Genomic DNA, 16,552 nt, shown 5'->3' with positions numbered 1-16,552 from the left:
ACACCCCACATCCTAGCGCAAGTATCCGAAAGAGGAGACGATGAGTGTTGGAATAGTTAGTCTAAATGTCGGACCTCGAGAATGGCCCTGTTTAGCGCGTGGTTCCCCAACCGCGCCACTCTCTGCCCGATGACGGGTCCCAGGAACTCGGTGACCTGTTCCGCTTCCTTGGACAGATCCACGCCGTTCACCCCGTTGGCGAGGGAGATGGCCGACCCTCCCACGAGGCTGTCGATGGCCTTCATGATGCCGCCGACGAGCATCTCGAGCTCCATGGCGTGCGCCTCGCCCTTCTCGCGCAGCGGCTGCAGCACCGCGCCGTCGAAGCTCTTGAGGCTGGGCAGGACCAGGACGCGCACGGCCTCCGGGCCGCCCGACGCGGCCACGCCGCGGATGGCGCCGAACAGCACGGCCGGCGGGCGCGTCGGGTCGAGGAAGTGCTTGAGGCACGTACGCGTCAGCTTGGGACGCAGCAGCGCGTTGGTGGCGCCGTACTTGCGGGCCACCATCTCCAGCAGGCTGGCCGCCAGCTCTCGGAGGCTGTACTGCTCGCGCAGCGTGTCGGAGCCCTCGTCGGCCGAGGCGGCCCCGCCTAGCCTGCGGGACATGAGGCAGGTGAGGATCGGCGCGGAGAGGGCGCTCGCGTAGGGGTCGAGGAACAGGTTCGGGTTCTGTATGACGGCTTCGGCGAGCTCCATCATCTGGCGGAGTATGAAGAGATCGTCGAGGTGGTGGGTTACTTGGTTTGTGATGAAGTTGACAAAGTAAGGAAGGAGCTGGTGCAGGCCGGAATCGGAGCGCACGGATTCAAGGGCCGCTTCCCGGAGTCTTGTCTTTTCCTCGTCGGGATCGTCGTCGAGTATCGCGGCTTGGATCTTGTCGAAGTACAGGATGAGTTCCTTGCTAATGACGTGCTTGACCGAGGGTCGGAACGAGACGTTGTCGTTGCCTGCGAGCGCGGCCAGGGCGGGGTTGGCGCCGGGCCCCTTCGGCAGGAGCTCTTTGGAGGAGGTCTCGGCGGTCGTGGGATTCTGGGGAATGGACGGCTGGACGCCCTCGATGGCAAGCCAGTGGGCTGGAATAAACATGGGCGTGGTCAGCTGCTGTCTGCGAGGTGAACGGCGACGCCGATTGGCACCTACCGGTGAAGCTCATATCGCGCGGCACTTTCGGCAGCGGAGCGTTGATCACTTTCTCGAAATCGACCTCTTCGTCGTCGATATAAAAGAGAGGCTGGCCAGGGCCAAGACTCGCTTCGCCATATCGAAGCGGGCGCGTGGACTCGTAGCCATAGAGCGGCTCGACATCGAGCACTTTGAGCGCTAACGACACGTCCTGCACGGTCAAAGTAGTGCGATTGGCGGCGCGCATGAATCGCAGGGACTCGACGATGACCTGCCCGATACGATACTCGACGTCTTGGGCGAGCACGCGCAGCGGCTCGTCTGCTAGCGATATCCCTATCGAGTCGGCAACATCTCGGACGTTGTCTGGGTTCCAAAGCAGCTTGGGGCCGTCGTTCGCGGCCATTTTCCACACCGAAGCGCCTCGAGTGAATTGCGCTAGAGTGAATGGCCTGACGACGTTGTGGTTGTTGCGACTCTAAGTTCCGTGACCGAGCTAAGGCTCGGGATTCCCGAAGCGAGCGCACAAGATGTAGGAGAGGGTCTGGTCGGAAAGTTGCGAGAGTGATGGAGGAGCCGCTAGTGGGGCTGCGGGCCCTCCACATGTTCTTGAGCATCAGGTCACCCGCGCCAGCCAGAGCTGGTAAGCACCTAAGGTAATCGGGATGTAATGTACATGTATGTACATACATACATTCATATTCGTACAGTGCCTAAAGCAGGCGGGGAGGTGGATTCCTTCCATTGCATACCCGTAGATATTGCGTTAGCCAAGGTACTCGATAGTAAGGCAATCAACTTACTGCAAGTAGCACTGCAGTAACTGGGGCAGAGATCTGGAGCTGGAACGGGTAGGCCTACCTGGCAGGTACAGTACAGTCCAGTACCAGATAGGTACCTCACATAACACTGAGGTACCTGAGATAGGTCCTATAAGTACCACGTTTCCATGATAGGTTTGTACGTATCTATGTACATGTACATACGGTAGCGCACTGTACCGTAGCCATGTACGCAATCCAGCGCGTTTCCTACCGAGTTCGGTCGGCTCCGGACGGCCATTGCTTGGGTCTCAACCACAAGCTCAGCCCAACCATATTCCAGGTTTACCACGCTTGCCGCATATGCAGCCTTGCTAGGCAAAACCAGCTGGCATCCATTCAAGTTTTTCCCTCAGCGATGCGTCAAATAAAATTTTTTTCTTCTACCGTCTTTTTCGCGTGGCATCACTGCCAGGAACGGTCTAAATGGATGGTCGATTGGTTTTCTGATTTGGATGTTAGCGGCGGCAGCCGTGCCGCTGAGTTCGGCCATCCCAAACCGCCGAGCTGGCACAGTTGTACTGGCGACGATGGTTACACGGCGTTTGAACTGGCATCACCGCTTCGACTCCTGGCTCCATTTCGTCGCGCAAACTTGGTAGCCTCAGCCACCCCATCAGTTTCCCGGACCCCAGAGAGGAAACAGGAGAAGAACTTATGAACTTTGTTTCTCATCTGTAGAGCCTTTTAGGCTTGTTGAGATGGCTCGGTTCTATAATTAGCGCATCATTGTTAACTTGACCAAAGACTGATTTGAGGGTTCTCTGCTGGTTACGTGTCTGAACAACCACTTGACGCGCTAAGCGCTGTGATCGACTTCTCCAGACGCTCGCAGCCTTCAAGCACGAGCATGGCAGTTCAAAAGGCGGTGAACATGATGTGGTCGCCCTATGAGGTCGGGCAGTCGCTGCCGCGATGACGCCGGCCGCGGAGATGGCCACACCACATTGAAGGCTCTCCCCGGTTTGGCTATGGATCAGGTTGGCCGACTCGAGGTATGATGAACCAATCAAATGAAAAGTAACCCGCTCCAAGGCTCTGGGAATTGCGAAAGTACGGCTGAAGGCAGGGCAAGGCGAGTCTGCGATCAGGACAACTCATCTTGGGGGGGGGGGGAGGGGGGTTGGTATTGAAGCGTGATAGTGGGTAGTTCCTGAGCCTGCCCGTTTGCTGTTGATTTTGCTGAAAACAAAGTAGTGGGTGACATGTATGCGGCTCGAGAGAAAGAAAAAAAAAAAAAAAACTGACTTGCTCAGCCTCGAAAGCCAAAGCAACTCAAGCCTGCGGTTGCTGACCGTTAGCACCCGTCATATCTGATAATTACTTAAACCCCTCGAGGATGTTGGCGGAAGAATGGCTCAGCGGCTCAGGGATTTCAAAAAAGCATCAGTGTCATCAGCTGTGCATCCATTCGAGATGGACAAGCAGTCGTCGTTTTCTGATTCTGCTCTCTTTTCAGGATGCGTATTTGGAGACGCCAATCGACCGACGCCGTCATCCTTGGCCGACTCATCACACCGGGCAACACCCTCGAGTTGCTCGACGGATCAAAGCAGCCCTTCGCAGTCCTCATCCAACTCCCCGCCGTTGTTAGGCCACGACACCTACCTCTATGGACGGCCTATGGCACCGACATCGAACGCTGTTTTGGAACTGCAAGACCTTGGTCCCTCGTGTGTTCCGGTACAGGACCCGAAAGGCGGCCATGCAGTTTTGTCCCGGCACTCGGCGCTCTGCGGCCAACAGTTCAGTCATGGTCATGCACAGTCTCTTGCTTCCGTGGGAAACAATGTCAACTTCAACTCCCTTAGGCCGGGGTTGGATGTTGACAGCAACACCAGCGCCGCCTGCCATAGCGTGTCTTCAGGGCCCGCTACCACAGATGCCCACAGCGAGTTCGGGGCCGCGGTGTTAGAGGGCTATCCAGCCCCTTTACCGATCCCGGTCCATAATTCTTCGCCTGGCAATCATTCTTGCGTCGCTGTCCGGGGAAGCATTCGCGGCTACGATTGGAGTGAAGAATCTGAAGACGGCTCCAGCGGCTACGGTCGGGAGAATGACGATGATCGCGCCGGACAAAGCGATGGCGGCGGCGGTGACGACGACGGCGGCGGCGGCGATAGTGGTGATAATGACGGTGAAGAACAAAACGACCGTATCGCACAAAAGACGAGCCACAGGAATTCCCGCTCGGTCTCGCAGGGCCCACTGAACTGTCCGTACCACAAGCGAAACAAAATTCGCTTCAATGTGCGTGAGCATTGGAAATGCACCAAGCCTTTTGCGAATCTCAGTAACGTCAAGTCAGTATCGGCCGACAGTGCTCAGCCATGGCCACTCTTTGTGTGTGCTGACTATTCATTCCCTTGAATGTAGGATACATATCGGCGAGTATCACAGGCGAACCAGAGTTAGCGACAATGTCGAGGATGGCATCACCGAGGACATTGCCAAAAGATTGAGTGCTCGGAAAAACGAGTCCAAGATTTCCACTTGGGAATCACTCTGGAAAATCTTGTTCCCACGTGACGTCGAGGTTCCTCCTCAGGGTATGTTGCTCTAATTAGTTATCAGGCATCTTGAGATTCTCGAGAGAATTATCAACAGTGGATTGTCTGACACATGCCTCCCGTCACAGCATACGAGCCGTGCCTTCTAACCGCAGCATACGAGTTCCTTGCAGTCGCTAGGAAAGCAACGTCGTACCCAGAGCGCAACGAGATGTTGCAGGTTGTCTCCGGTATACTTGGCAGGATTGGCTCGGATAAACAGACCATTGCTTCTGAGCTTGCTACGGTGATGGACCAATACTATGAAGCAAAGTTTGTTCACGCCTTTCGCGAGTTTGAGCGCGAGATATCCCAACAGCCTGCGGCTTCGGCGGCAGGGTCCAAGCCGCGAAAGCGCCGAGGAAAACGCTCCAGTGGGCCTCCTTTCCAGCGGAACCAGGACAAGACTTTTGCCTTCGAGAAGAGAGGTGGCACTCGGGCTTCGTCTCAGCGTGGGGGCCAGCGATCTCCGCGTCAGCGACTCCTGCAGCCGGTGCCGCTCCCATTTGCAACCGATGGGACTTACGGCCTTGCCTCTTCGCCCACCACTTCCTGTCATCCTCGGCAGCAACAAGGGAGCATGGTGGATATCCTGTCATCTCACAAAAGAGCCCAACACCAAGAATGGACCTCGCATGGTGCTCGGAGTGTGAGCTTTCTAACGGAGCCATCGACTCTGCAATACGACCATCAGCTGCAATCCGTGCCACCATCCATTGCAACGTGGGGCGGTGAGGTCTCGACAGAACACCAGTTGCAGGCGAACATTCGGCACGCCTCGTCTGTTTCCAATGATCGCGCTGCATCGACCTGTGACTCTCAACATCAGCTCCATTCGCCAGGAGGCTTCTCGGGCACCGGTCCGCCTGTGGCTTATCAGCAAGGCCAACTGACGTTCGAATCTCGCCCTCGCCCTCAAGCCCGCCGTGGCGGGTTCGGCTGCTGGGATAACATCGGTATGCCGGGCCGCTATCCCAATACAGGCGTAAACTAGAACGCCAGAAATTTGCCACAGACCAGTCCTTTCTTTTTCTTTTTCTTTTTCTTTTTCTTTTCTTTTCTCTTTTTTTAGGAAGCTCTGCTTCGGCGGACACATTGACGATTAAAGAGCATTCGGGGAGGAAACACAAGAAGGTACGACTACCAGCCATGCTCCTCTCCCTTTACTCCCTTTGTACTCTCGTTTAACGTTGCAGGTAGTTCTTCTGTTTTCTAGGCTCGACTTTTCTTTTCCACTTATTCCTTTACAGTTATAGTTGATGTTTGGTCGCTTGGCACTGCTTCAGCAGCAAGTCAGGCCCCCCAAGGAACAGACACAGCATGCCCTCTGCCACAAGAGTTAGCTGAACGCAAATACCGGGTGGTGGTTTGCTTTTGCGGAGCATACTTGGAACGAGAGCTCATCATGTTTTCTGGCCCTTTTGGCCTTCTTTCTGTGCACTTTGAGGGTGGTATCGTTTCTTGGAATCGCGAGTATTGCTGAGGCCGACGTGTCTGAACACAAAGCAAGAGGCCGTCATTGTCCTCTTATTATGGGAAGCAAAGGTTGGCAAGACTATGCTGATGAGCACTCCTGTTACGGTCACAGAAATTCTCTCGCTCTGCATTTATAGAACGCTTAGTGCTTCTTTTAGTTTGTATCTCTGTATATAGAGGACTCTGGTTCTTCTTGCGATTGTTGCTAGTCATCTTCTCGTCTGAGATTCAATCAGGTTAAGCCCCATGTTCTACAATGATTAATCATGATTGCAGCTGTCGCACTTCCACCACCTGGGTTCCGCAATTAATTAGCGATAAGCTGACTGATGGTTCTGGAGGGAACTGTGTTGGTGAACAGTGGCTCATCACACGGAACCGCTGAGCAGTCTCAGACCTACTGGCGCCTACAAGGCACTCGTCGCCTCTTTCGTCTGATCAAAGGCTGTTGAAACTAGGCAGATGCCAGAGAGCGGCGAAGGGAGCGAGGGGGGATGTCTACATTCTTAAAACAACAATCATTGACCATCAACCACATACTTAATTTTCTGTTCTACTCAAAAAAAGAAGACGTCTGCAAGGTCAATATCGCAAGTGCTCATATAGCACTGCGATATGTTCTTAACTTGAAAGGCTGCTTTTACCACGAAGATTTGCTCGTTCACTTGGCCAGCTCCTTCCCAAATCCAGCGATGAACTCGCCTCGGCGAGTTGGGGATAACATCAGACGCGGAAGGAATGAAATAGTCGCCCTTCTGGCGATCGGCTCTGCCTCCTCACGGGTCAGCATCGTGGGGTTTCCCAACGGCAAGTGTGCTATCTGAGAAGCCGGTCTGTGCAGAGCTGTGGAAAATTCGCCAGCATAATGCATGGCGATATTTCTTCCCCCGTCGCCCCTCTTCTTCCCCGACGAGCGCACTCTCGACGCTCTCGCTGCCCTCGACGACCGCAACTCGTGCAGGACAACTGTGAAGCACCATGTTGACCCTAACGGATCTTCCGACCGAGGTTATTGCCAAGATAGCCGGCAGCCTCGAACACGTCAAGGACCTCGTCGCTCTGCGCCTCACTTGCTCGCGCATTCACCAGGCGGCCGGCGACGCCTTGATTCGCGAGGTCCAGAGTATTCCCTGGCCGATCTCCCGTCGCAGCCTCAAGGCCCTCGACGAGGTCGCCAACAGCGCTGAGATTACAGGAAAGCTACGCGCTCTCCGTCTTGGCTCGCACTATATCGCCCTGGATTCGTGGTCCGAGGAGTATAACATGCTGAGCCGACTCGCTCACGGCGCCGCCGACGACGGAAACCGATCGGCCGAAGAGATCCAAGACAGGCAATACATAGTCCTGAGCCGGGAACAAGAGAGGTTCTGGGCTTCGGAGCAGGACCGCGAGATGTTGACGCGCATTCTTCGCCGACTGGTGCGCTTGGAGTACGTTGAACTGACCGACGGCGAATTCCTCGACCCAGTCGCTGCGAAGAGGTACTGCCTCCACGAGAGCACTGCCTTCGGTGCGGATTGGGTGGAGAGAACAAGCGGCAGGACATACGACAGCGCGGCCAGCCCTTTCGAAAGATGGCCAGAGGGTTCCTGCCACTGTAACGGGCTCGGCCACAACTTTGCTATCCTCCTTAAGGCGCTGGCTGCGACACAGCGGCCTATTAAACTGCTACGCGTTTGGCACTGGTAAGTCCGATCTGCCTTTTCATCGCCTTTTATTTTTCTTGTGATTCCGTTTCATTAGGGAAGATTGCGAAAATCGCTGATAGAGCTAACGATAACTAGGAACAAGAAACATGAACTCGACTACGCTCCTGTACGGCTGATGCCTTGGATCGCGGGCCCTGGCTCAGCACTCCGAGGTGGCCTCGCCGTCAGTCTGGCCGACTTGACGGTGCTCTCACTGATGCTTCAGTATAGCTCACCGGCGATGGGCTCTCATTACTCGTTCCTCCCGGCACTGGTCAACCTCGCCCCGCGCTTACAGCAGCTGACCCTAATGTTTGACGACGCCCTGGACCGTCACAAGTCCAGCGCCAGTCAAGAGGTCTTCCTGCGAGCCTTCAGCGAATTCGCGCAGACTGCCCGGCTACCCCGTCTCCGCGTCCTCGACCTACGTCGCGCCACGATCAAGGCCGCCGATCTGGTGCGCCTTTGGAAGCAGGTGCGCGGCACCGTGACCGAGATCCGACTCAATGTCATCGGGCTCGTGGGCGAGACCTGGAGGACGGTTTTCAGACAGCTGCAAGAAATGTACGGCCGCAGTAGTCTGACGACCCGGGTAGGCGGAGATCAAGACGGCTCCGACCTGGACCTGGATTCTCCGCGAAAGGTACGCGTGGATTTCTCGTGGCTGGTAGAGCAGAGGGCACCGACCCAGGACGATGACAGCTCGGTCGACTCGGATGAAACAGACGACGACGGGCACATCATTGACGAGACGTCTTACCTACCTAAGGGGCTCGTTATCTTCGACTACGATGGTTTAGCGACCTGCCGAGAGGGCTGCCTCCGGTTTGTAAAGGAAGACTGCCACCAGAGACGCTGCCGCCATGTCAGCATCCGTACTATCCTAGATCTTTATGAGGTTGAATGCGGTTTTTCGGCTGGTATGAGCGCTTTACGTAGCTCGATTGTTGTTAGCAGGGAGGAACTAAAGGAGATGGTTAACACACCGCCACCGTCATAAACTCCTGTCCTTATATATAGATGGCTGTCAAGAAAAACAAAAGTATATAGTAATAACCTACGTTTAACGGCGCTCTCTAGAGACCTAAGTAACTTATTCTAAGCACAAACTTTAACTAAGGCAAGCACAATAGTTTACATTTTAATTAGCAAACTTTTGTTACTTTATACTATATATATATTAGCTATAGCCTTTTGTCGGCAAAGTCGGGGCTCACTGCACCGCCAAGCCGACCTCTCAATCACCGGGAGGTCCCGAGTTGAGCAGCGAAGTTTAGTTCCGGGCGCCGGGGTAGCTCACAGAGCGGAACCGGGGCTGGTGTGGTCACGGGTGGTGGAGCCCTTTGCCTCTGGTGGCTGAAGCCAATTGGGGTGCTGCCATCGCAACTCACAAGCACGCAATCGATTAGCGCCTGACCTCACCTTCCTCAAACACCCGTCGAGTCACTCAGATATGAAATCCTGCTCACGATGACAAAAACAGCTCTGGAGTTTTCTCCCATCTCTAGAATCAGACCCCGTTACTGGGAGTCGACGAGGGCATCGGGTGATTGATTTGTGACGCATCGCACGACAAGAACATCATCGATTGCATCGCCGCACACTCGCGTACCATCAAATTCACCCGACGACTTCCGGAGTGGCAGATTGCCATGAACTATCTAAGCGGAAAGGGTGTCGCAAGGCCCGTCGATATGCCAGTCGACAATAAGGCTCTGAGTGACATCGTAGAAGACGATGAGATTATAGGCGTTCGGCCCGGGCCGGCCAAGATCGGAGTCGCCGGCGCCGTGTTCCTCATACTGAACAAGATGATCGGGACAGGCAGTAGGACACCCTCAACGCTTTAATCTCGGACCCTCCCATCCAAGTTTGGCCGATCCTGATTCTTTGGTAATTAATTAATTAATAATAGTCTTTTCCACACCTTCGAGCATATTCGCCGCCACCGGGTCGGTGGGCATTAGCTTGCTGTTGTGGGCAGTTGGTAAGGACAGAGAAGCCCGTCAGCTGTTGCAAGACCGCTGACCCAGACCCCGAACCAGCCGGCCTCCTCACCCTTTCTGGTCTCGGCGTGTACCTCGAGTTCGGCCTCGCCATACCGAGATCCGGTGGCGAGAAGAACTACCTCGAACGCATATTCAGCCGTCCCCGCCATCTGGCCACCAGCGTGTTCGCCGTCCAGATTGTCCTGCTCGGATTTTCCGCCGGAAACGCCCTCGCCTTTGGCCGCTACGTCCTCCTGGCCGTTGGCCACCCCATGCCCGACGGCTGGGTGCCTCGCCTGATTGCGGTGGCTTGCATTACTCTCGTTGTCTTGCTGCACGCACTCCTCCCGAGATGGGGACTGAGACTCACCAACGCGCTTGGTATCTTCAAGGTCCTCGTCCTGCTCTTGATCGTCTTTTCAGGATTTGCCGCTCTGGCGGGCTACCGGCTGGTCCCGGACCCCCACAACTTTGACGACTTTTGGGCCATCGAAAAGGGGGATGGCTATGGCGGAGGGGGGGCGTATGCGTATGCCACCGCCCTCCTGCAGGTGGTGTACAGCTACAAGGGCTGGGAGAACGCCAACTACGTGATGGGTGAGCTCAGAAACCCGCAACGGACGCTCAAGATTGCCGCACCCCTTGCTGTTGTCGGCATCACGCTTCTGTATGTGCTCGCCAACGTTGCATACTTCGCCGCGATACCCAAGGCCGAGCTTGCCAAGTCCGAGGTCATTGTGGCCGGGCTCTTCTTCCGAAACATGTTCGGCGAGAGCGCAGCAGCGAGGAGCCTACCCGCTCTCGTCGCCCTCAGCAACATAGGCAACGTGCTCGCCGTGAGCTTCGCACATTCTCGGGTCAACCAAGAGCTGGCCCGGGAAGGCGTCTTGCCATGGAGCAAGTTCTGGGCATCTACCAGGCCGTTCAAGACCCCAGCCGCCTCGGTATGTTGGCGACAAACCTCTCCAAGAAGCTGGACCATCCAAGACTGACAGAAGCAGCTCTTCCTCCACTGGATCATTACCGTCATCGTATTGGTTGCGCCTCCTCCGGGTCCCGCATACAACTTTATTGTCAACCTGTAATTACTGCTGCCCTCTTTCGGCCGCTCCGTTCTCTCAGACCCTCCGGACTAACATTGGGAACCTGCCAGGTACACATATCCCGGTGCTTGGATCAACGCCTTCGTCGCCGGAGGTCTCATCTACCTCCGGCTCACCAAGTCAGAAAACTGGTCGTCCCCCTGGCAGACCTATCTCCCAGTACCCGTCATCTTTCTCTGCCTGAACATCTTTCTCGTTGTCACTCCGTTCATGCCGCCAAACAGCGACTGGAACGCCGATGGCTACCCGTACTACGCTTTCCCTCTGGTCGGGACCGGGGTTCTTCTGCTCGGTGCTCTGTACTGGCTGGTGTGGACGTGGTTATGGCCGGAATGGACGAGTTTCGCAGTCACCGACGCCTTGGTCCTAGAAGAAGACGGGGAAGACGCGGCCGTCCCTGGTAAATCGTCTGGGTCGCAGAGGCCGTTATCGGTGGCGGCAGAGGAGCAGCCATTACTGGGGCCGAATGGAGATAGGGGGCAGGGCTATGACAGCATTGATTGATGAATTAATTACGACATGTGGCAGACGAGGGTCTGAGACTCTTTAAATAATATTATGATCTAACGCCAATATCATGGTTTTGGAATTTGGGTGGCAACGCTGTTAAGAAAGCATCGGAATATCATCAGGATGTTTTTTTTACCGACGATGGAACAGTAATTACACGGGAGCCGGTGAACCAGAGTCCGCAGAATACATGTACTATTAGGGCTTCTGATGCTCTAATTAACGTGGCAATTCTTTCGCTCTATTAATAATTAGAGCCGCTTCTGATGCAGCTGACAACTAGCGATGAGGGAGAAAATGGAGGCACGGGTTGAATTGTCTTCCTCGTCCACCCTTACGCAGGTCTTGTCTTCATATTTGCAATGTCCTTCGCATCGCTAATGTACGCACCTTTACACATCATGGCCGTATCACGCAGACTGGGTAGCTAGAGCCCTCTCGATGACTCTAGCGGTATACTCCCAGACCCTCTCCGGCCAGCCCTTTTGGTTGTAGTCCTCAAACACCTTCATGGCGCTCGGGGCGATCTTCGTCGCTGTGCTCGTTGACCTGGTGCAGCCTGCCTCCCTCCCGGGTAAACTCGGGGCTGGTCAGGTGCCAGGCCTGGCGCGATGGTCCGCGAACCGGGCCTCGGACCGGCCGACGACGTAGACGGTCGGGTCGGCGAAGAGCGTCACCGTCGTCCGGAGCGTGTGCAGTCCGATGCCGCTCGTGGCGCCGAGGAAGAAAAAAAAGGGGAAGAAAACGGGCTTGCCTACCTCCAGGGTAGGAACCGGAATTTTACGGAGCCAATGTCGCCGGACAATTGATTGTAGGTGTGTTTTTTGAATGCCAGTGAGAAGAAGGCGGCGTAGCCTCAAATCGAAGTCGGGGGGTTCCGATATCGTCAACCAACCATATTTTTTTCTCTGAAACGCCAAAGGCGCGCCTCGAAACGACTGTGAAAACGCGTCGAGCAGACTTTAGATATAATTATGTACGGATTTATCCTTACGGATACTGCCTTAACGTAGTGCGAAGTGCAGTGAACCAACAAGTGGGCCCCAAGCCTTACAGCAAAATAATTAATTAGTTAATTAACATCAGACTCGAAGAGTATGTATTCCGTGAAGCATCAGACACCAACACCATACGCCAAGCAATTGCCCTCCCTGAGCAATAAAGGGGAAATAATCACCTATTCATTGTGCAATAGCTGCACACCGTGGCTCTCCAGAGGCGGGGTGCAGTTTCATCTGCAAACTCTAATCACGAAGCCGACTTGGCCGACGGTTTCACCGAAGCCTTTTCCATGGGTTGAAGTCTTCCCTCTCAGGCAGTGTCAATTCAGGTGGTATCTCAACCGAAGGTATCAAACGAAGAAGATACAGGGTAAGGTGTTCAACTTTCCCGTGCCCCAATGCAACCCATCCCCAAGGTTTTTGCGAACGCGAACCGACCGTCTATCGATGCAATGCACTCCCACCCGAAAACAACAGCCATAAAGCGACTCCGATTTTGTGCTCCGGTTCCCATTTAAATCCATGCAGCACCCTCTAGCTTATGGCGATAAAGGGAGCACGACAAACAAGACTGCCGTGAATAAAGCTGAGTAGTGTCGCCCTATTAGGTTCCTTTCCGCGCTGTAATTATGCCGTGGCTGACCGATCCCATCGCAGCGCCGGCAAGGACGAAAACAACAGTGCGGTGATATCCACTCATTTGCCCTTAGTTGGAGTTGTCCCAAGGTCGCGGATGATCCCGTTCGAAACAGCAATCACCGAAAACAGATCTTCTCGGCCAGAGTCACCGCGGCGGATGGATGCCTTGGGCGGCCGTCGAAATTCCGAGATGAACCTGCCGCCCCCATCGCCGACAAGTCTCAGAAAAGGACGTGCGGACCAAAAAGCCCTCTTCTGGCATGAGCGTATCTCACATATCGATCGGCATCCGCGTCTTGGCGCTGGTAGTCCATGAGCGCCCTCTGCTCTTGACCAAGGGTAGGGTCCGCTGGATAATCCTGATGAGGGACCGGGAAAGAGTCCGCTTCAAGGGCACTGCTTGAAACATGGCGGTTTTCCGTTTCTCTCGGAGAAGAGTAAACGGGTCGGAGAAAAAAATTCCAGGAAAGAAACACAGTGAAGAGAAAGGAGAAGAAAAGAGTCAAAATCGACCAGCGACGCGCCTCAACCCAAAGAAAGGAAAAGTAAACAATCAGGAAATGGCAGATCCGGCTGAACCACTATGACCTCGGGGGACGACCTGCATGTAATTAGATACATAGGCGTTCATTGTCCGGGCCCAGCCAGACCTGGGCAGGCGTGCGGTCGGTATAAGAAGCCGGAGGAGTATTTCAGTCTTGGTAAGGGGTGTTCGTGGCCTTTTTCAACAACAGTTGGTCCGAAGATCCTGAGACGGCCGGTTGAGGCGACCGGGGAGGCGCTGGAAAACAAGGGGAAATCCCGAGCGGCGCAGCGATGCATTGTCTTGTTCCGCCGCTGGAAGGGAACAAGACACTTGAGGTTGTGATAGGGCTGCGCCGCAACTGTCGAGGTGAGTTGGATCGAAACACGGTGGACTGAAACCTCGTTGGCGTTGGATATTCCCCCCCAAACAAAAAAAAAAAAAAAAAATCAAAAAAGGGTCCTTTGACATTTGTACGCTTGTACGCGTGAATGGTCTTTAAAAATGGGGCCACTCTTTAGGCAATGATCAATGGTAATAATACGAGACCAGAGACCGAAGAACCGATCTCGGGCTCGACTCAACCCAAATTCGAGCTGAGCATCTGTAGGCATCGGAGGGTTGGTTTTAATTGTCAAGTCATGCCGATTCACGATAGATTTCCGTCGCATCAGGCGCTGGGATCAGCAGGCGCTGGCATGCGGGATGATAAGGGGTCATACAAGAAGCGGAGCCGCATTGCGGAGGGGCCGAGAAGCCGATCTGACTAGTAAGTTGTCTCAGGAGCAATTGACCCCAAGTAGTAATTAATTATTCAAGGATGTGTTCTATTAGGCAATGCTCGGGTCTTGGCTAATTATTAATCTGGGCCTTTCCACTCCTGCCCTTTTTTTTCTTCTTCTTCCCATTTCAATCGAGGGAATCAATGCATACGGACAAGTGAAAATTGAGACTGGTCTGTCGCAGTTAAATAAGTTGTTTCTTTCAAAGTGCCTCTTGGCTTTTCGCAGATTGACAGGAAGAAATTTTGGGTTTCAGGTTGGCGGCCACCAACGACCGGTATCAGCAACTCTCTTGATTTTTATTGTACTTTCCCTCTTTCTTATTTTACAGTTCATCATTAACATTAGCTTCATGTACGTAGGAGTCCCCGGGCCCGCCGGTACCCGAGTATCCTCTCATGGACCGGCATTCGAGGTAGTTGTTCTCGATAAATGGCGTCGCGACCTGCACGCCATAGATATCTGTCCACTCTTTTTCCGCTTCTTGGAAGGGAAAGGCACGGGCTCGGACCCTCCCATGGACGTGAACGGGAGCGTTAGCGCCGACCGTCATGGAAGTGTTGAAGAGTCGGATCATGTTGTCGCACGACGTAGCGTTTGCGAATGTGGGTTGGTTGGTGATGTTCTTGAAAAGTTCCAGGGGGTAAGGGTTGAGCGCTGCGTGAGACAGGCGTGCCATCTCGAGCTCGAAAAGATCAGAGGAGTCCACGCCGACGCCTCTGAAATACGTGTGGCCGTTGGCCAGGCGGTGGTAGGCATCGCAGAGCGGCTCGTACTTAGCCGGAGTGACAAGTGTTCCGTACGCTCTGGACCCTTCCAGGGCAATAGGATTGGTCGCACTGATGAGCTGAGCAGGGGCCCAGCGAAAGGAGGAGTAGCCATCGCCTGCGAGATCCAGAAAGGGAAACTCGAACCCGACACGCTAGACTTGGTCAACATATGATGTCGCGTCGAGTGCACACGGTTCAGCGTTGAAACAGCACTAACCGAAAAGTCGTCAATGGTAATGCCGTAAGCACGGAGCTGGACGTCGTGGTCATGGGCGGCCTGTACCATCAGCGGGTACATCCCCTCGGGGAAGCTGGGCACCAGAGCCCGGTAGGCCCGTTCGAGAATGCCGTACTGCGGCGGAATTAGGCGACGGGCCGTCTCCAACGAGATCGGGATGATGGCTAGCGTCGCATTCAGAACCCCTGTGGCACTGTTGGGGAACAGTTCTGCCAATGTGTTGTGATGATCGTGAGTCGTACAGGGTCTCGCTGTCGCCGCTGACTCGCCGTGTGCGAGCAGCAAAGAGAAAGATGCCAGGATGGCGGCAGCAAATACTTGAAGGAGCGAGAGTCGGAGAGCCATTCTTGACCACGAAGCTCGACTCAGAGATGGCCAGAGAAGACCGGACCCTCGTAGGTGCGCTGCGGCGAGGGAAGGGAAGCTCGGCATGCGAAATGGCATCTTGGGTAACGGGGATGGAATCCGAAGGTATTAGATAGTGGACTCGGATGAATCCGCCGGCCACCCACGCTAAGCTCAATAAGTCCAGTAGAAAGATGGAAGATAACAGCAAGCATAACAATAAGAGAAAAAGGCTCTGAGTGAGAGAGATCAGGACGGAGAATGTAAAAGACGATGGCGGACCGAGATACGGCAAAGAATTCTTTTAGACCAGCACTGGCTTGGGTCTTGACAAGGGGTCTGGGAGTGGGACCAGACGGAAAAGGTTCGGGAAGTGCAAGATAGTAGTCAATGTTCAGACGGCGAGGGCGCGTGGTGGTGCGCAAAACGGCGGCGCGAGGCTTGCCGGCGTAGCCAGTGGCTTTCCTTGTTTCGAATGCGAGACCACTGTTCCGGCATGGCGGCCCCGACTCTGGCTGCATGGCCCAAGCTCTGCCAGAGCGACGGTGCCGCGCCCCCTACACAAGCCTCCGGGACACCGTCGGAACGAAAGAAAGCTGGACCGCTCCGATCGGTCCATTGGGCCCGGAAGTGTTGATCGCAGTGATGCAACACAATGGATCTCCAGGATTAGCGCGATGGAAAGGCGCTATTCTTCCCCGGGGTGGACGGTAACCCAATTGCCGGCAGCACTGACAAGCTGCCTGCCGCCACGCGAACGTTTGTTGTCCCTGTCGTCCTGAACTGGTCGGCCACGAATGACAGAAGCTGGCCGTGTTTCAGCCCCGGATGTTGGAGTTTCCGGGCGGCGTCGCGACGGCAGCCAAATGGGGCGCGCCCCAGTCCGGGATATGCTTGCCGGATTGACGTCCCCCGGCGCTGCAGCCGTTGCCGCTGTTCTTAGCGTGAAGTACTCCGTACGAATGCTCGTAATTCATTAGTTAGTACGCAGACGG

General features: G+C 54.8%; 5 protein-coding genes across 5 annotated transcripts; 3 read left to right on the top strand and 2 right to left on the bottom strand.

Moving 5' to 3' along the window:
• Positions 1-56: 56 nt before the first annotated feature.
• On the bottom strand, positions 57-1,530 carry P884DRAFT_300686 (TAF6-like protein; the record flags this gene model as incomplete). The annotated part of the gene is made up of 2 exons (XM_069444793.1): positions 57-1,075; positions 1,143-1,530. 2 exons carry the CDS (start codon positions 1,528-1,530, stop codon positions 57-59), a joined length of 1,407 nt encoding a protein of 468 aa, XP_069296575.1.
• A 1,768-nt stretch (positions 1,531-3,298) lies between these two features.
• On the top strand, positions 3,299-4,315 carry P884DRAFT_278482 (uncharacterized protein; the record flags this gene model as incomplete). Its single annotated transcript, XM_069443185.1, has 2 exons — positions 3,299-3,618; positions 3,697-4,315. 2 exons carry the CDS (start codon positions 3,299-3,301, stop codon positions 4,313-4,315), a joined length of 939 nt encoding a protein of 312 aa, XP_069296574.1.
• Positions 4,316-7,233: 2,918 nt separating this feature from the next.
• Positions 7,234-8,658, top strand: P884DRAFT_278481 (uncharacterized protein; the record flags this gene model as incomplete). Its single annotated transcript, XM_069443184.1, has 2 exons — positions 7,234-7,655; positions 7,755-8,658. 2 exons carry the CDS (start codon positions 7,234-7,236, stop codon positions 8,656-8,658), a joined length of 1,326 nt encoding a protein of 441 aa, XP_069296573.1.
• A 449-nt stretch (positions 8,659-9,107) lies between these two features.
• Positions 9,108-11,402, top strand: P884DRAFT_292884 (amino acid permease-domain-containing protein). The gene is made up of 5 exons (XM_069444186.1): positions 9,108-9,485; positions 9,574-9,645; positions 9,704-10,590; positions 10,648-10,727; positions 10,800-11,402. Exons 1-5 carry the CDS (start codon positions 9,311-9,313, stop codon positions 11,251-11,253), a joined length of 1,668 nt encoding a protein of 555 aa, XP_069296572.1. The 5' UTR covers positions 9,108-9,310; the 3' UTR covers positions 11,254-11,402.
• Positions 11,403-14,346: 2,944 nt separating this feature from the next.
• P884DRAFT_245532 (uncharacterized protein) lies at positions 14,347-15,557 on the bottom strand (the record flags this gene model as incomplete). Its single annotated transcript, XM_069440432.1, has 2 exons — positions 14,347-15,126; positions 15,192-15,557. 2 exons carry the CDS (start codon positions 15,555-15,557, stop codon positions 14,530-14,532), a joined length of 963 nt encoding a protein of 320 aa, XP_069296571.1. The 3' UTR covers positions 14,347-14,529.
• Between the last annotated feature and the right edge of the window lie 995 nt (positions 15,558-16,552).

This window comes from Thermothelomyces heterothallicus, assembly GCF_042370625.1.
Source record: "Thermothelomyces heterothallicus CBS 202.75 unplaced genomic scaffold P884_scaffold_15, whole genome shotgun sequence".
Lineage (NCBI taxonomy): Eukaryota > Fungi > Ascomycota > Sordariomycetes > Sordariales > Chaetomiaceae > Thermothelomyces > Thermothelomyces heterothallicus.
Note: the sequence above shows the minus strand (reverse complement) of the source record. Positions and strands in the feature narration are given on the sequence as shown.

Coding starts and splice junctions, on each gene's coding strand:
- P884DRAFT_292884 (XM_069444186.1), top strand. CDS start 9,311: ATGAACTATCTAAGCGGAAAGGGTGTCGCAAGGCCCGTCGATATGCCA. Junction 10,591..10,647: donor TCAAGACCCCAGCCGCCTCG/GTATGTTGGCGA, acceptor TGACAGAAGCAG/CTCTTCCTCCACTGGATCAT. Junction 10,728..10,799: donor TACAACTTTATTGTCAACCT/GTAATTACTGCT, acceptor GGAACCTGCCAG/GTACACATATCCCGGTGCTT.